General features: G+C 38.6%; 1 protein-coding gene and 1 long non-coding RNA gene across 5 annotated transcripts in view; one reads left to right on the forward strand and one right to left on the reverse strand.

The window, feature by feature from the left end:
* Positions 1-382: 382 nt before the first annotated feature.
* LOC147571895 (uncharacterized) lies at positions 383-14,439 on the forward strand. 2 transcript variants are annotated; one of them, XR_015246820.1, is made up of 2 exons: positions 383-1,712; positions 14,094-14,439. It is a non-coding gene; the product is annotated as an uncharacterized LOC147571895 (long non-coding RNA). The 2 variants fall into 2 exon arrangements; XR_015246819.1 differs by lacking the exon at positions 383-1,712 and adding an exon at positions 11,476-11,733.
* Positions 5,271-15,462, reverse strand: part of PKHD1L1 (PKHD1 like 1) — a 159,140-nt gene continuing 148,948 nt past the window's right edge. For 2 of the 3 annotated variants that reach the window (XM_086695604.1, XM_025922529.2), the window contains exons 74-78: positions 14,854-15,005; positions 14,068-14,214; positions 13,328-13,481; positions 9,476-9,742; positions 5,271-5,482 (exon numbers count right to left, since the gene is read on the reverse strand). In XM_086695604.1, coding sequence (XP_086551730.1) covers positions 5,472-5,482; positions 9,476-9,742; positions 13,328-13,481; positions 14,068-14,214; positions 14,854-15,005 — 731 coding nt within the window. In that variant the 3' untranslated portion in view covers positions 5,271-5,471. The remainder of the gene's footprint in view (positions 5,483-9,475; positions 9,743-13,327; positions 13,482-14,067; positions 14,215-14,853; positions 15,006-15,462) is intronic. The other variant, XM_086695602.1, reaches the window with a different exon arrangement.

Below are 15,462 nucleotides of genomic sequence, written 5' to 3' on the forward strand. Positions count from 1 at the left end.
CAGGGCATAGTGCTTCCAGGAAAAAGAGGAGTGAATTTTCTGTTACCAGCAGCCAGAAATAGACATGTTTGTTAGTAACATATAAAAAGGGGGAAAGAAGAAGGAATGCTAAATTTTAAAGTTACATTCTGAGTACATTCCTCAACTCCTTTGCCCTTTTGATTTTAAAAACAGAAGGGGAGGGGTGCCTGGGTGGCTCAGTTGGTTAAGCATCTGACTCTTGATTTCAGCTCAGGTCATGATCTCACAGTTCATGGGTTTGAGCCCCACAGTAGGCTCCGGGCTGACAGTACAGGGCCTGTTGGGATTCTCTCTCTCTCCTTCTCTCTCTCTGCCCCTCCCCCACTCGTTCTCGTTCTTTCTCTCTCTCAAAATAAATAAATGAAAACTTAAAAAAAAAATAAAGACAGAATGTGAAAACAGCTGTTACAAGGAAAGCACCTACAACCCTACCTTCTCCATGCTTTTTCTCACTACTTCTGGGATATTGTGCTTCTAATAGTATCTGTTACCAAGTTTTGTCCATTCTTTCTTCTCAGTATCTATCATTTTAGCACACCAGAATTCTCATAATCATCTCTAACTAGTCTTTTGTATTTTATTTTTTTCTTTCCTCTAAATTAGCTTGGACTTTGCTGTATGATTAATATAAATATTTTTAAAGCTTCTTCACAATAAAGGTCCTGTTCAAAATAGAGATTTGCTGTTGTCCATCAATTCAAATTCACTTGGAAGGACATGTGTCTTGATTGTTGCTTTTTAATCTCTTCATTTCAAATTGCTGCTCCTGGATCCCCCTATGACCATGACTGGCCCTTTAAAATGTGAGACATACCATCAATTCTTGTTAAAAACATTTCTCTGTATATACTGTTTCAATATAAAAACTTAATATATTTATTTTCTCTCTTCCTAGGGAGAACTTGTATGCATAAAAGGTCATCTGCCTGAATAAATTACTGTAAAGAAAAGCCAAAGGAAAATACTCTTGCCACGTAACTGGACACACAAATAAATATCTTGCTCAAAAGGAATTATTTTTTTCTGCTCATAGGCTCTGAGCTCATTACCATAGCAACCACAACTTGTGTTGTCTAACTGGATGTGAATTTTATACACTGTTATTTGAAATGTTAAGGCAGTAAGTGAAGATAAAGTGCAATTTCTATAATATTTTGGAAGGACTTGTTTATCTCAAAAATCTTGTAGAGGAAAAGTTTCATTGTGCAGCCTACTCATTTGTTTAATGAAACAGTTTATTCAACACTGACCATCGGCACAGCGTGTGCTAAGCATGTTAGAGAAGTGAAAAGCATAAAGAACACTTACCCTGGAGGAACTTCTCTAATAAAATCAGCTTGTCATGGGTACACAGAATGCCTGAAAGAACAGTTTTTTCATAGGGAGTTATCTAATTTTAGAATAATCTGATCATCATAATTAGAGTAGTCTATTAGGACCTGTAAGTAAGACAGCTAGAGGCTTGTTACAGCTGGTCATATTGCCCACAAGTATTCAAATACCTATTGTAACCCCTACAGCAGGTACTTTTCCTTTTGGTCTCACAAATGTGTTTGTAGCTACTCTCTGGAGAGGTGAGTGTTTCCTTCATTGGAAGTTGAACACTTCTTGGCAGCTGGTACTGGCCTGAGGAAGCTGAAAATGCCCACTGATGAACATGGAAGAAAAGTGTGATGGTTCACCTGTTTCAGGTAGGCTTCCTAAACCAAATATGCAATGGATTCAGATCAAGGTTTAAGCACTTCTGTTATGGAGGATACAGGCAAAAACTTCAAAGATATATGTGATATTTTAAATTATTCTCTTGCCCTGGTATTATCCCTGCCCACATCCCTGGATGGGAAGGATTAATTCCCTGTTCTCTTGTTTCTTTCAAGAATCTTCTGAAACCAGGAGATACATCGTTTAGGTTTAGTATTTCTGCCAAGTAACAAGGAAACCCTGCAAGAGCAAGGGCTGGTATAGGGCACCACATTGTCGGGGACTCAAGCTCCTTGCAACTGAGCACTCAGGGGCTGGCCTTTGTCTCCCTGGCCCAAGGACACATCTTGTTCCACACGGCAGAAAAGGATGAAGAAAAGGCAAAGCGATGCCTAACAGCCAGTTTTTAAGTTCCTACAATATTCCACAAGATTATTTCCAGTTTTATAACTTACTACACAAAAGTTGGTCATTCCTAATGGCAAGGGAGATGGGGAACTAGTCTTTATTCTAGGTGGTCTGTGCCCAGCCTAAGAGTCTATTTAATTAACACTCACAGTGTTTATTACATGCTAGACCTTGTTCTGGTGTAATAAGAAGCCTAATGATTTATTGGGCCAGGGATTGACATGATACAGGCAACATTATGGTACTAAAAATAGCAAGAGTGGCTACCATTTACCACCTACCACCTGTTAGGCACTGTTATTGAATTTCATATACATGCTATCATCAGTCCTCAAATACCACACTGCAAGGTAGATATTTTCCACATTTTATGTGTGAAGAAACCGAGAATGAGAAAAACTAAGAACGTGCCTGAGGCCATAGAGGTCATAAAGTATAAACCTAGAATTTGTGTCTTAGACATAAATACGTTTTATGAAAAACTTCTTCAGAATGAAACACTTTCCAGTACTTGAAGAAAAGTGAGAAGCAGTGAAATGTTGCCACTTGGTTCTGGAGGTAGATTGAATCTTAGCTTTACCATTGGAAGCTCTGTGAACTGGGGCATTTTATTAAATCTTTTTAGGTTTCAACAGTGTCCTCATCTGGAAAAGGGGACAATGACTTCACAGGGTTATTGTAAGGAAAGAGTCCACATAGAACACTCAGCATATGTCTGACACATAGTAAGCATGTGGTGAATCTTTATTTATTGTTATTGTTAGTAGTAGTATTCTAATTTTTTTAATGTTTATTGAGAGACCGAGCCTGAGTGGGGGAGGGGCAGAGAGAGAGGGAGACACAGAATCTGAAGCAGGCTCCAGGCTCTGAGCTGTCATTATAGAGCCCCATGAGGGGCTCTGACCGCATGAGATTATGTCCTGAGCCAAAGTCGGATGCACAACCGACTGAGCCACTCAGGCACCGCAGTGGTAGTAGTAGATGCACCATCTGGGAGTCACTGCAATGATCAAAAGTGATAGAGCTTAGAAAAGAGTAGAAACAGTAGTACAAGACATAAATGTTTTACTTATCAGAAATATAGGAAGACATTCTTGTTTTTTTCTTTCTTATTAACTTATCCTGTTCCTTACATTGAGCAAAGTGGAAGCATTATATTTATTTTATGAATTTTTCACATCGTGGATAGAACAATCCTAATATACCAGTAAATAGCCACTTCTAACATTAAAAGGTATTTCTAAAAAATTAAAAATGAATTTCTAAGACAGCATTGTTCAAAGAAACATTTTTTTTAAAAGGTGGCCAGCTTATGAATGAAGGCTATTTAAAACCTTTTTGTCTAGGATTCTTAACAGCAATGAGTCCGACACCAATCCATTGTGTGCCTCAAACCTCTGAGCTTCCATAAGCCTAATTAAAATCCTTGTCTCTTGCTTTGGCATTGTGAGCTAGTACATCCAATCCTTCCCCTTTGCAAAGGGTCTCTCAGCATAGCTATTTCCAAAAAACTGCTCTCCAAAAATCCTCCAATCTACTCTTCTGGGCTACCTACTTAAAAAGGTTGTACATCTTTGTTTGGTACCACCCCCCCCCCCTTTAAAATGTGTCCTAGCCAAAACTTCTATTTTAATACCTAGTTAAAACTGCATCCCTAGGACCTACAAAATAAATCCAAGCTCTTCTGATGGCATGGCACAGAAGACTGTTGTCTCTCCTTCCAGCCTTGCTTGGTGCCGTTCCTTATGTCAGATTGGTGTTCCAGTAACGTCAGACCGCTTGCTGATTTCCCCACATTCCATGCTTCGTTTGTCCACTAAACAGCGAATCAGGATCTACTAGTGCTGGATGTTTTGTTACATGGCAGGAAGACATGCTGCATAAGGAGTGCCCTGCCTTCCAGGAACTCACCATCTACTGGTGTTCCAGCCTTCGTTCTTGCCACCACACCTCTGCCAGGACTCTCTTCCTTCCTTGGTTCATCTCATGCTTTATTCCTCAACACTCATCTCAGGCATCACCCTTGAGCTGTGGTCCTCACATACTGTTTTGCATCAGTGTTACCCTTTTCCAGGACTATTTCCCCAACTACTTTGTGAGCTGGTAGAAAGTAGAGACAGCATCTTATTCCCTGTAGTCTCACTAGAATGTCTCGTATCTAGTAAATGCTAAATAGATTTGACTAGATAGATAGATTCGATTAAATAGATTTGTTCAGTTTGCCTGAACAAAATGCCAGATTTATACAAAGATATTTGGATTTGCTACCTGGCAAATGTTTACTATTTTTCTTAACCAAGATTAACAATGATGTGGGGTGAATACACTAGGAAATGGCAGACAGAAGAGAAAGGTCTGAAATTTGTTGAATGTTCGCAGCTGTTCCCAATGCTTCCTTAGTGTTACTTGCTGGAAGGTAACTTTTCTGAATATCAGCTTTTCTTGCTCTGGACATAGCTACAATGCCTTTATTGATAGTTCTTCCTCAAAATTAAGCATTTCCTTTAGAATTTTCTGAGTAAAAAGTACAATTTTCATAGTATGAGAGATTTTGGTTAACTTATCTACATTAATTATGATTTTTTTTTGCATTCCCTTATTTTATTCTCTTAAAAATACGCATTTCTTGTGCTATAGCATGGGGTCGTAGGAAGCTACACTCATAGCTGAGGCATTTTTGAGTGGGAAGAACGTAAGCAGAGATAATTTGGGCTTTTTCCAAAAGTTTGCTCAGAGACAACAACAAAAACTCTTAGAATGGTAGCCAGGGTTTGGCAGGCCCAGAAATCCAGGGCAATCTAGAATTTCTAGGATTACTATAGATCTGAAAATCAGCAACTTTGTCTGAAAAAGGTATAAAACAAATCTCATTTCTCCAAAATCCTAAGAAATTAGAATGGTTTAGATCATTGGAAATCAGAGCGTCATGAATGGATAAAGGAAGTCAGATCCCCCAGTACATACACAAATTCAAAATGCTTCCAATCTGATCTAAAAGTGGGTAAGTCAAAACTAGACAAGCTCTTGCACACATAAAGGACTCTATGATTTGTAGGTATAGCAACTTGGAGGTGGCATATCTGCTTCCAAATCAAAGATTTCTTAAAGTTTTTTTTAAATGAAATAAGAACATATGAATATAAGGAATCAAAAGACTTATATTTTGAAGAAATTTGATTTTTGTCATGAAAGCTAATTAGTACATTTTATATATTATAAAAATATTTTTCGCTTATTTTCTTGAAAACGCTATAGGCTTTTTCTTGTTGTGCAATAAAATAGCTTGTAAAAAGCAGCTCTTGTGTTTTTGTTTTCAGCCTGTTCTTCGCAACAGCACACTTTTAGTTGCATCCTGAAACGTAAAAACAATACAAATATTTTTTTAAGTAGCAGTAACATCTAGTGTGGTTTAAAATATGTTTAATTCATTTAACATTTCTAATATTTCATGGTATGGTTAATAGGGCAAAAGCAGTACTAAAAAATTAGTATTTCAAAGTTGACCATGTATTGTTAGAATCAATAATGCACTCTTTTTGTGGAACTGGGGAGAGACAATAATGGTGCTTAAATTTTGTATTTTTCACATTCAAGATGTCATTTTATTTAGTGGAACTTCATGACTTTCTTACAAATAGAAGTGTTAATTCAGAATGCAAAGTTATAAAAATCCCAGCATTTCATTTCATTAATAGTTGGTATGGTGTGAATGCACCCCACCCCCAAATTCCTACATTGAAAACCTAACACCCAATGAGATAGTATTTGCATGTGGGGCCTTTGGAAGGTGTTTAAGTCCTGAGAGTGGAACCATCAGGATGGGATTAGTGTTCTTATAAAAGAGACCCCCAGAGCTCCTGAGGCCCTTCTATCCTGTGAGGGCTCCATCAGTGACCTAGCAGTGGGCCCTCACCTCACCACGCTGGCACCGTGATCTCAGACTTCCAGCCTTCAGAACCATGAGAAATAAATTTCCAGCCTCCAGAACCATGAGAAAGCCACTTAGTCTGTGGTATTTTGTTATAGTAGCCCAAGACTAGGAGGGTGGTGTTTAAATCATTTTATGTTTTAATTGAAGGATAGATTACTGAGCGATTATTTAGTAGCAAGGGAGAAGATGTTGATTAATTTTTCTATCTGGAGAAAAAAAGTCCTAAAGAAAATGCCAAGAATAGGGGCGGTTGGGTGGCTCAGTCAGTTAAGCGACTGACTTCAGCTCGGGTCATGACCTTGAGGTTCATGGTTTTGAGCCCTGCATTGGGCTCTGTGCTGACAGCTCAGAGCCAGGAGCCTGCTTTGGATTCTGTGTCTTTCTGTCCCTCCTCTGCTCATGTTGTCTTGCTCTCAAAATAAATAAACATTCAAAAGAGGAAGGAGGAAGGGGAGGGGGAGGAGGAGAGAGAGGAGGGGGGAGGGGAAGAAGGAGGGAGGGGGAGGAGGGGGGGAAGGGGCGGAGGAGAAAATGCCAGGAACAATATTATTTACTAATGACTTGAAAATAGAATTTTCTGAATTTTATATAATCCCAAAGTTTTTGGGAATAAGCAGGCTGAAAGTCAGTGAGGGTAATTAGAAAACAATGCATTTAGTGAGTAAATACAAAATGCACAAAGATATACTAAGCAGTACTTATACCTTATAGTTTAATGCTTCTGAGAAGAAACAAATTCAAGTAGTACCTGTCATGCTATTGTAAAATGGACAACTGGTTTTGCTTCTGTTAGAATTCTAGCATAAAAATACAATAACTTGTGTGCTGATCATTTCCTTCTTGTCCCTTAGTTCTAAACCCACCCTTATTCAGCTATAAGAGGCCAGGACTGAGTCTCTTCAAACCACACTTCTCCCTTGACAGCTGTCTCCTAATTGATTTCTGCCATTAAGAGGAAAGAACAGATAATTCCTGTTTGATCATTGTTCTTGAAACCCCAGCCTCCAGTTTGTTCTGCTACTCCCAGAACCAGCCTCAATGTGTCCCTTCATCCTGACCTTATCTATGTTTAAATTTAAATTATGGTCTTGGCTTTTATTGCTTGAAATTCTTCAGTATCCTTTTAAATTATTACCCCATCTCAAATTCTTCTTAAATCTTTCTTTGGATTTTGATTATTACTCAAATATAAGAATCTAATTAGGTATCTTAAAACTTAGAATATTTATCATCTTTTGATATTTGGAGATCTGTATTGGTTCTGTATAGATCAATCCTGATTTTTTAAATTTTATTTTTAATCAGGGTGAAATCCATATAACATAAAATTTTAACCATTTTTATTTATTTAAAAATTTTTTAAATGTTTATTTATTTTTGAGAGAGAGTGAGTGAGGGAGGGGCAGAGAAAGAGAGGGAGACACAGAATCTAAAGCAGACTCCAGGCTCTGAGCTGTCAGCACAGAGCCCAACATGGGACTCAAACTCACACACCGTGAGGCCATGACCTGAGCCAAAGTCAGGCATTTAACCAACTGAGCCACCCAGGCACCCCAAATTTTAACCATTTTTAAAGTGGACAAGTAGCGTTAGGTATGTTCACACTGCTGTGCAACCAATCTCTAGCACCGTTTTCATCTTCTTAAATCTTATCAGTATTCTTTATGTGATACTTTCATCTCATTAATCTGTCAGAAACTCTTCATCATTCCCCTATTAGATCAACTGCAAACTGATTAATACCTGCCAGTCTAAGCTTTTTACTGTTTGCCTATATTACCCCAACTCAACATTTCCTCCTATGTTGGCAGGCAGGACTTGTCCCCCTTTTAATATTTAAAATCAACTAAACCACATTTTTAGCACCTATGATAAATACGGTATGTGGTCTTATCTTCTGAGTACTCACAGTTTATTTAGTGAAGGAAGGTAGATTTGAATTTGTGTTAAGTTTAATACAAGTATACCACAGGAAAGGCTATAATAATGGTAGAAACAAAGCATAACTGGAGAACAAGGGAGAAGAGAATTACATGTATTAGCCATGAGCATTAGCTCATTAGCCATGAGCAGAGAAAGCCCAAAGGGAGGGAATACATAGGATGGCAAGAATCTTTTCTAGGAATGATTTGTCACAGGAGGAAATCTTCAAAACTGACTTCAGGACCTTTGGTGTTGATTACAATTTGCATGTAGTGAGGAATCTTTGAGGATCTGACATGACAAATCACTACATGACATCACTACATGTCATAAATCTGACAGCTATATGGAGGATAGGCTGAAAGTGAGGAGTTCGGAAGCAGGGAATTCAGGAGGCTATTGTAAAAGCTCAAGAAAGAAGTAATAAAAAAGAAGAAGTTGTAAGTGGAGCCCCAAGACTTTAAAGGAGGAACAGATCTGTAACATTATGGATGGACATAGGGCAACTTGAAGGGACATGGAGCTTGAAGGAAAGAAGCCTAAGAAAGTATCAGCCTGAGAGATGAGAAAAATGACCTTGGCATTAGCTGGGATGGGGTACACAGCACCCAGTGGCCCTAGTGATTGGTTCAAGAATGGATGTGTGACCCAAACTAGGTCAATGATACTGCTTTGGGATTTTGCTGAAAGTGTTGAGAAAGAGGTTTGCTCTTTCTGCATTAGCTGCCGGGCTGGTAGAACGTACATGAAGACACAGGTGGTACCCCTGCCATGAGGTTTGGGGGTGGTCAGTCTGCCTGAGAGTGAATATACTACCATCAAGGAGCATGGAGTCCAGAGATGGAGAGACATAATTTTTGGATGACATCATGTGAGTGCTTACGTCTAGTTATAGCAGAAATCACAACTGGACTTCTCAGTTAAGTGAGTTCATTTTACTGCCTAAACCAATTCAAGCTGAGCTTCTGCCCCTTGTAACTGAAAGAGAGCCCACCATTATCTTCTCATTCCCCACATTCCCATATGCCGTCATGTAATGTGAATAACATTTCCTGTAAGGTTGTCTTTATCTCCACCACTGAAGCTATTACTTTCTCAATGGCCAAGACCATGTCTCTGTGTTCCCAGTGGTGCCATGCACAATGGTTGTGCCCTTGGGGCGCCTGGGTGGCGCAGTCGGTTAAGCGTCCGACTTCAGCCAGGTCACGATCTCGCGGTCCGGGAGTTCGAGCCCCGCGTCGGGCTCTGGGCTGATGGCTCAGAGCCTGGAGCCTGTTTCCGATTCTGTGTCTCCCTCTCTCTCTGCCCCTCCCCCGTTCATGCTCTGCCTCTCTCTGTCGCAAAAATAAATAAATGTTGAAAAAAAAAAAATTAAAAAAAAAAAAAAAAAAACAATGGTTGTGCCCTTGATCTCTGTTTAGTAAACATTTACTGGAATCTCAGTATGTGGAGACATATACATACATTACATAAGAAATGAACTATGCTTACCTAGATTTATGTTCAAAATCAAAACCGTGGCCATAAATGTTTCCAAGAGCAACACTCTTCCCATCAGACAGCTAATTACTACAATCACTGTCTGCGCAGCTGTGCCCATAGTCAATGCTTTGCCGCTGCTGCTGTCACTGCTGCCACTGCTGCTGCTGCCACCATTGGTGCCACCACCACTAGCGACAGACTGTGCTGGTAGACTCAGAGTCCCAGATTCCACCCGGGCAATATCATCCAGTATAAATTCAATCTTATAATTTTTTCCTAGGAAGAAACATCATTATAGAATTTGACTTCCTTTTATAATTTGTTTGTTTTCACACAGACCCAGTTGGGTTTTCATTGACTTAAAAGTACTGTATAATTCCTAATGAAGTATTTTTGGAAATTGAGCCAAACAGATTCATTGAAGTATAAACATGCATAGAGGAGGTCTCAGAGTTAGAGTTCCAACTGCCCATCAACTGTGGGCAGGGGAAATCTGGCTAGATTTTCTTTCTGTAGCATCAGTACTTGCTTCTTAGGGATATCTTCCTAGTGCTCAGGACTAGAGAGAGGCTGCTTAAAATGAGGGACAGTAGGGAAAGGAAGTAAAAATACTGAGCCTCTGTTCCATCCCTGGATACTTGACCTGGAGTAGAGAAGCCTCAGCCTCAGCTGAGGGAGATGGGGGTGGATACCGAAACACTAAACTTTTTATTTTGAAAAGTTTCAATCACAGAAGAGTTGGAAGAATAGTACAACAAAAACCATATGCCCTCCATTTTGATTCAACAATTTTACTGTTTTTCACACTTCCTTTAAGTCAGATGCTATTTTTGTGTTGCACAATTGTGACCCTTTCTTCTTACTTCCATGCAGACAAGCTTAAGGAAACTTTTTAGATATTTTTAGAATGTGGAACATAAAAAGCTTATCCAAATATTTTTTAATCCATATGTTAAATCTCCCCGGTTTTGAACATGAGATAACCAATATATTTTTCCTTGACATAATTGCTTCTACAACTCCTGCTGTCATTAATAATGGCTACCACACCGAGTTTGCAATTCTTGTCCAACCCTGAAGTTTTCATTCCTCTCCTTCTATTATCTTTTTTTTAAAAAAATCATTTCTGTTTTCTTTCTTTTCCTCTCTGTCCCTTCATCCCTCCCTCCCCCTCCTTCTTTCTTCCCTTCCCTTCCCTTCCATCTCCTTTCCTCTCCTTCCCTTCCTTTCCCTTCCCTTCCCTTTCCTTTCCTTTCTTTCAGAGTATAGTTAGATCTTGACCTCATTGTGCTTTCACAAACAATGCCAGTGCATTCTGTAACTTTCAAGACAGACGGTCCTTGTTCTATAGAATTTTCTGCCACCATTACAATCCATGACAATGGCGTATTTAAGTCTTTCCTTTTTTCAGTTTGAAAAAAACTGAAGTTTCGTGGCAGGCGTATTTTTTTCTTAAAATGTACTGTATTTTCAGTATGTTTTATATATACTGTGAGGAAGCCCAAGAGAGCCTTGTGGAGAGGTCACTCCCTGCAGGAGAACTGAAGAACCTGGCTAAAATCCAGAATCAAAACCTTAGGTATATGATTTCAGTCAAGCTATCCCAGCTAAAGCTCCAGACATCACTGAGCAGATATAAGCCATCCCTGTCCAAATTCCTGGCCTACACTGTTGTGAGCAAGTGAAATGGTTGTTGTTTCAGCCATTAGATTTGGGGCTGGTGTGTTATGTAGCAATAAGAACAGAAACAAGCACTTTATATCATATAGGTTGCCAGGTAAACATGTCCCAAATGTTGTTATCCACTAGGAATACTATTTTTTATCCAGATTGCTCAAAGATGCAGATTCAGCTGTTTACTTTATTCTTCTTCCACCCTTTTCTCACTTAATTCTCACATCCCCATTTTCTGTGTGAGAAACCACAACCCATACCTCCTCTCTATCTTGGCCCCTGCTTTGCTTCTTATTGAGCTAAAAGTAGAAGCGGGTGTGGGGCCACACTGTCAGGCTCTCGGCTGATCTCTAAGGGGATTTCCCACTTCCAGTAACTATGGGGGTTGCCTACCAGAAAGAGTTACAAAAACGATGCTTTGTTATTTTTTTCTCATGTGCTTTGTTGTTATTACAATTTTATAGTGGTTAATCTACCAATTAGATAACTGATCTAAAGATAATGAAGAGATGACTGTCGTTGGTGTTCCTTACTATATACAACCAGAGAACTGAGACCGTACACTTGATGAAAGTAAGAAAGTAGGACAGCAGGTAAGCAAGCAAGAAAGAGATTAGAAGCAATGGCTGTTCTCCATAGCAGTCAGATAAATACTTCGAGGGAAGCTTTGAACTAGGAAGGAAAATTTAGTGTATAAAAGGGGAATGATATTTTGTTATCACAATAAAACACCAAAACTTATATTATTGTTTCAGCATTCCAGTGATACTGGTTATTTTGGAACATTGCTATTTGGAAGTGGCACTTTGAAGAACATAGCGTCCAGGTTGGTTTTTGCCACTGGGTACCATTTGGGTCCACCTTCATGAGGCAGTGGGCAACCTTCTCTTCACCTGGGTTCTTGTTAAGTGACTCACTTCCCAGAAGAGGATCCCAGTCCTACTACCATTTACACTGACTCAGAAAGACTTAGGCTCTGCCCTTAACCAGCAAGTGTATAGGGCACTCTAGGTACCTGTCTAGGATCACAACTCATTTTCATTTGAGTCCCATCGAACACTGGGTTGAGATACTGCTGCCTAGTAGGCAGACCAAGCTTGTCTGGTTGAGGGTACCATCAAAGCAAGAAGAAGTAAAAAATAAGAAAAAAGATACTAGGGGGAATGATTTTTGTCTTTGATATTTAGTTGATATGAAAAGAATCAGACTATTATTGGAATTTCTTTTACTTATTTTACTCTTCACTTTTTACCTTTATTCTCACCTTTAGTATGTATATATGTGTGAGAGAACAGTGGTAAGAAGTGGGGAGTACCAATATAACTTTTCAGAAGTTAGGGCCTATAAAGTTCTTAAATGGGCCCAGATTAATGGTAAACAGATTAACAGAAGCCTGTCTCAAGTATAAGTAATTTATCAATTTCTCTCTTTTAGATACTCTACAATCTATCACCAGTAGCTACTCTACAATCTGTTTTGGCCTCAGTAGGAAGGCTTTTACCAATTGGAGTTATGCCATCAACCCGTATAACGATAATATAAGAAACATCACAGTGGAAGTTATAACTATTTATTGTAATATTGAAGATATCACTTCATACAGATTCATTTGGTATACTTTATGAAAACTCATAGGACACATTTGTTCTGATCTCATAACAAGTTATAATTCTCCACAACAACTGGTTTGTTTACTGGTTTTTCCTGATGGGCACTGTGGAATCATAATGCTTATGTTTTCTCCTTTGTAATGGCTTTCAGAAAGCTTAGAACCCACTTTTCAGTCCAACTCTGAACCCCTGCATGGGGCATTAAAGTTACATTAGCCTATCTTATCCTCCCTTTTCTTCAATTTGAAAATCTATGTATTGCTTGTTTTTATTATAAATGTAATGCATATTTAGTGAAAATTTAGAAAAATCAACAAATGGATAAAAATATGAATCATGATATAATTTTGATGCACAGCCTCAGATTATCTGTTTAATTTCCTTTCCTATTTTAATTTCTATTTTGTTTTGGATACTTTTGTAAGCTAGATGTTATCTGAAATGTTCTTTGAAACAAGGCAGGTATAGTGTTCCAATTTCTATAATTTATTGATCAGAGTATTATAGAATGCTTTGTTCAATTATAATTATCCCTATTTGTGGATGTATATGTGAAGATCCAAAATAGTACACTCACCTGTTCTAAGAAGAGTAAGGTCTGTATAGTTGGCCCAGCAGCTGCTGAATGGAATTGTTGTATTTCCACTAAGACCAGTGATGTGGTTATTATTGGAGTCCTTTAGTATGGCCTTCAAAGTCAGTGAAGTAATCCCAACTGATACACAATTACCCTAAAGAAAAAAGTAATAGATGGGGCGCCTGGGTGGCTCAGTCGGTTGGGCGGCCGACTTCGGCCCAGGTCACGATGTCACGGTCTGTGAGTTTGAGCCCCGTGTCAGGCTCTGGGCTGATGGCTCAGAGCCTGGAGCCTGCTTCCGATTCTGTGTCTCCCTCTCTCTCTGCCCCTCCCCCGTTCATGCTCTGTCTCTCTCTGTCCCCAAAATAAATAAACTTTAAAAAAAAAATGTAAAAAAAAAAGAAAAAAGTAATAGAGAATTATAATTGTCCTGTTCCCATGCTTTTTTTTTTTAAGATATGCAAAACTATATTATTTAAAATGCCTCAATACAAATCTGAAATCTGTAGAAGCTTCTCCTGTACAAGGAGTTCACAAATATGGGTGGGCAGTGGAACAAGTTCATTGAAAAGGAACATTTTTAAAACAGTAAAATATTATATCCACAGGTTTTAGTCCAGTTTTCAAGGGGTAGTGAAATCCTCAGGTTGCCAGCATACCAGGATTACAGAAGTTGGCTCACCTTCCAGAATTTATAGCTTAATTCCTTCACTCAGTTAAAGCTCTGGGTTATAACTTACATCTGAATCTACTGCCTTTACTGCAGGTTGCTGAGAAAATGGCTGTCCTGGCTGTGCTGCCACGGGCTGAGTGATCACTGAGAGTGAGGACACAAAGGCCACATGATGAACAGGAAATGCAAACCTTTCAACTGGTTGGGCAGTCACCTGTAAATTAACGGTCATGAGTGATGAAGTGGTTTTCACATGATAAATTACAGTCAGTAGCAAATTCATCTTAGGCCAAGTGTAATATGTAATAATAAGCGTAAAAATATGCTTAATATGTGAAATTAATTTTCTTAAAATATTTCCCCCTGATCAAATTCATGAAGCACTGTTATAAATATTCAAAGAAAATCACATTTTATACCAATAAATAATTTTTTAGAACATATGCTCCTTTTTCAACTACTTTATCATTTTAGTATACCATTAAAAATAGCCAACGTTGGGGCGCCTGGGTGGCTTGGTCGGTTGAGCGTCTGACTTCAGCTCAGGTCATGATCTCACGGTCCGTGAGTTCAAGCCCCGTGTCGGGCTCTGTGCTGACCGCTCAGACCCTGGAGCCTGTTTCAGATTCTGTGTCTCCCTCTCTCTCTGCCCCTCCCCTGTTCATGCTCTGTCTCTCTCTGTCTCAAAAATAAATAAATGTTAAAAAAAAAAATAAACATTTAAAGATAGCCAACGTTAATTAGAAAGACATGCTCTCTAAATTATTGCATTGAAATATAAAGAGTTAAAATAAGAAATAAGCAGCAATGTTTTAAATACCTAAGGTATATTTTTCTAGTTGCCCTTTCTTACCTTAATCCAGGCAGAGTCACTTGGGCTGGGGATGGGATTGGTTATAGACATGGAAGAAATATTAAATCCAAGGATACTACTGGTTTTTCCTGAAATTACAGCTTGTCCAAGAGAACCAACAATTTTTTGGAGTTCAGATAACTGCATCTGACCTATGGGGAAACAGTAATATGTCATATGTGATCTAAGAATATAGCATTATGAGAGTTTTTCACTTTAGTTTTTGTTTGTACTCCTCCATCCAAATTATGGAATGCTTTAGCTTTTTCTTTGCACATGAGCTCAACATGATAAAGTCATATGAATGAGCTTAGGAAAATGGAGAACTCTGGAGAATATGTTTTTAAGCTGCAATTAAAGAAAAACCAAAGGTAGATAAAATAGACACAAGAAAAATGAATGACAGCATAGTGGGAAATATGTTTCTTAATTTAATACGTTCCCATGTCCTTCTTTGTTAAGAAGTGAAGCACTGTCATGCAAGTTTATTGCCACATAGCATTTTTTTTTAAATAGAATTCTAATGTAAGGATAATTAGCATCTTCGAATCTATACAATTTCTGCTAGTAAGTTCTGAAATTAACACTACATTACCCACAAATTGTTAC

Source organism: Puma concolor, chromosome F2, assembly GCF_028749965.1.
Source record: "Puma concolor isolate L17-30 chromosome F2, mPumCon1.1.hap2, whole genome shotgun sequence".
Lineage (NCBI taxonomy): Eukaryota > Metazoa > Chordata > Mammalia > Carnivora > Felidae > Puma > Puma concolor.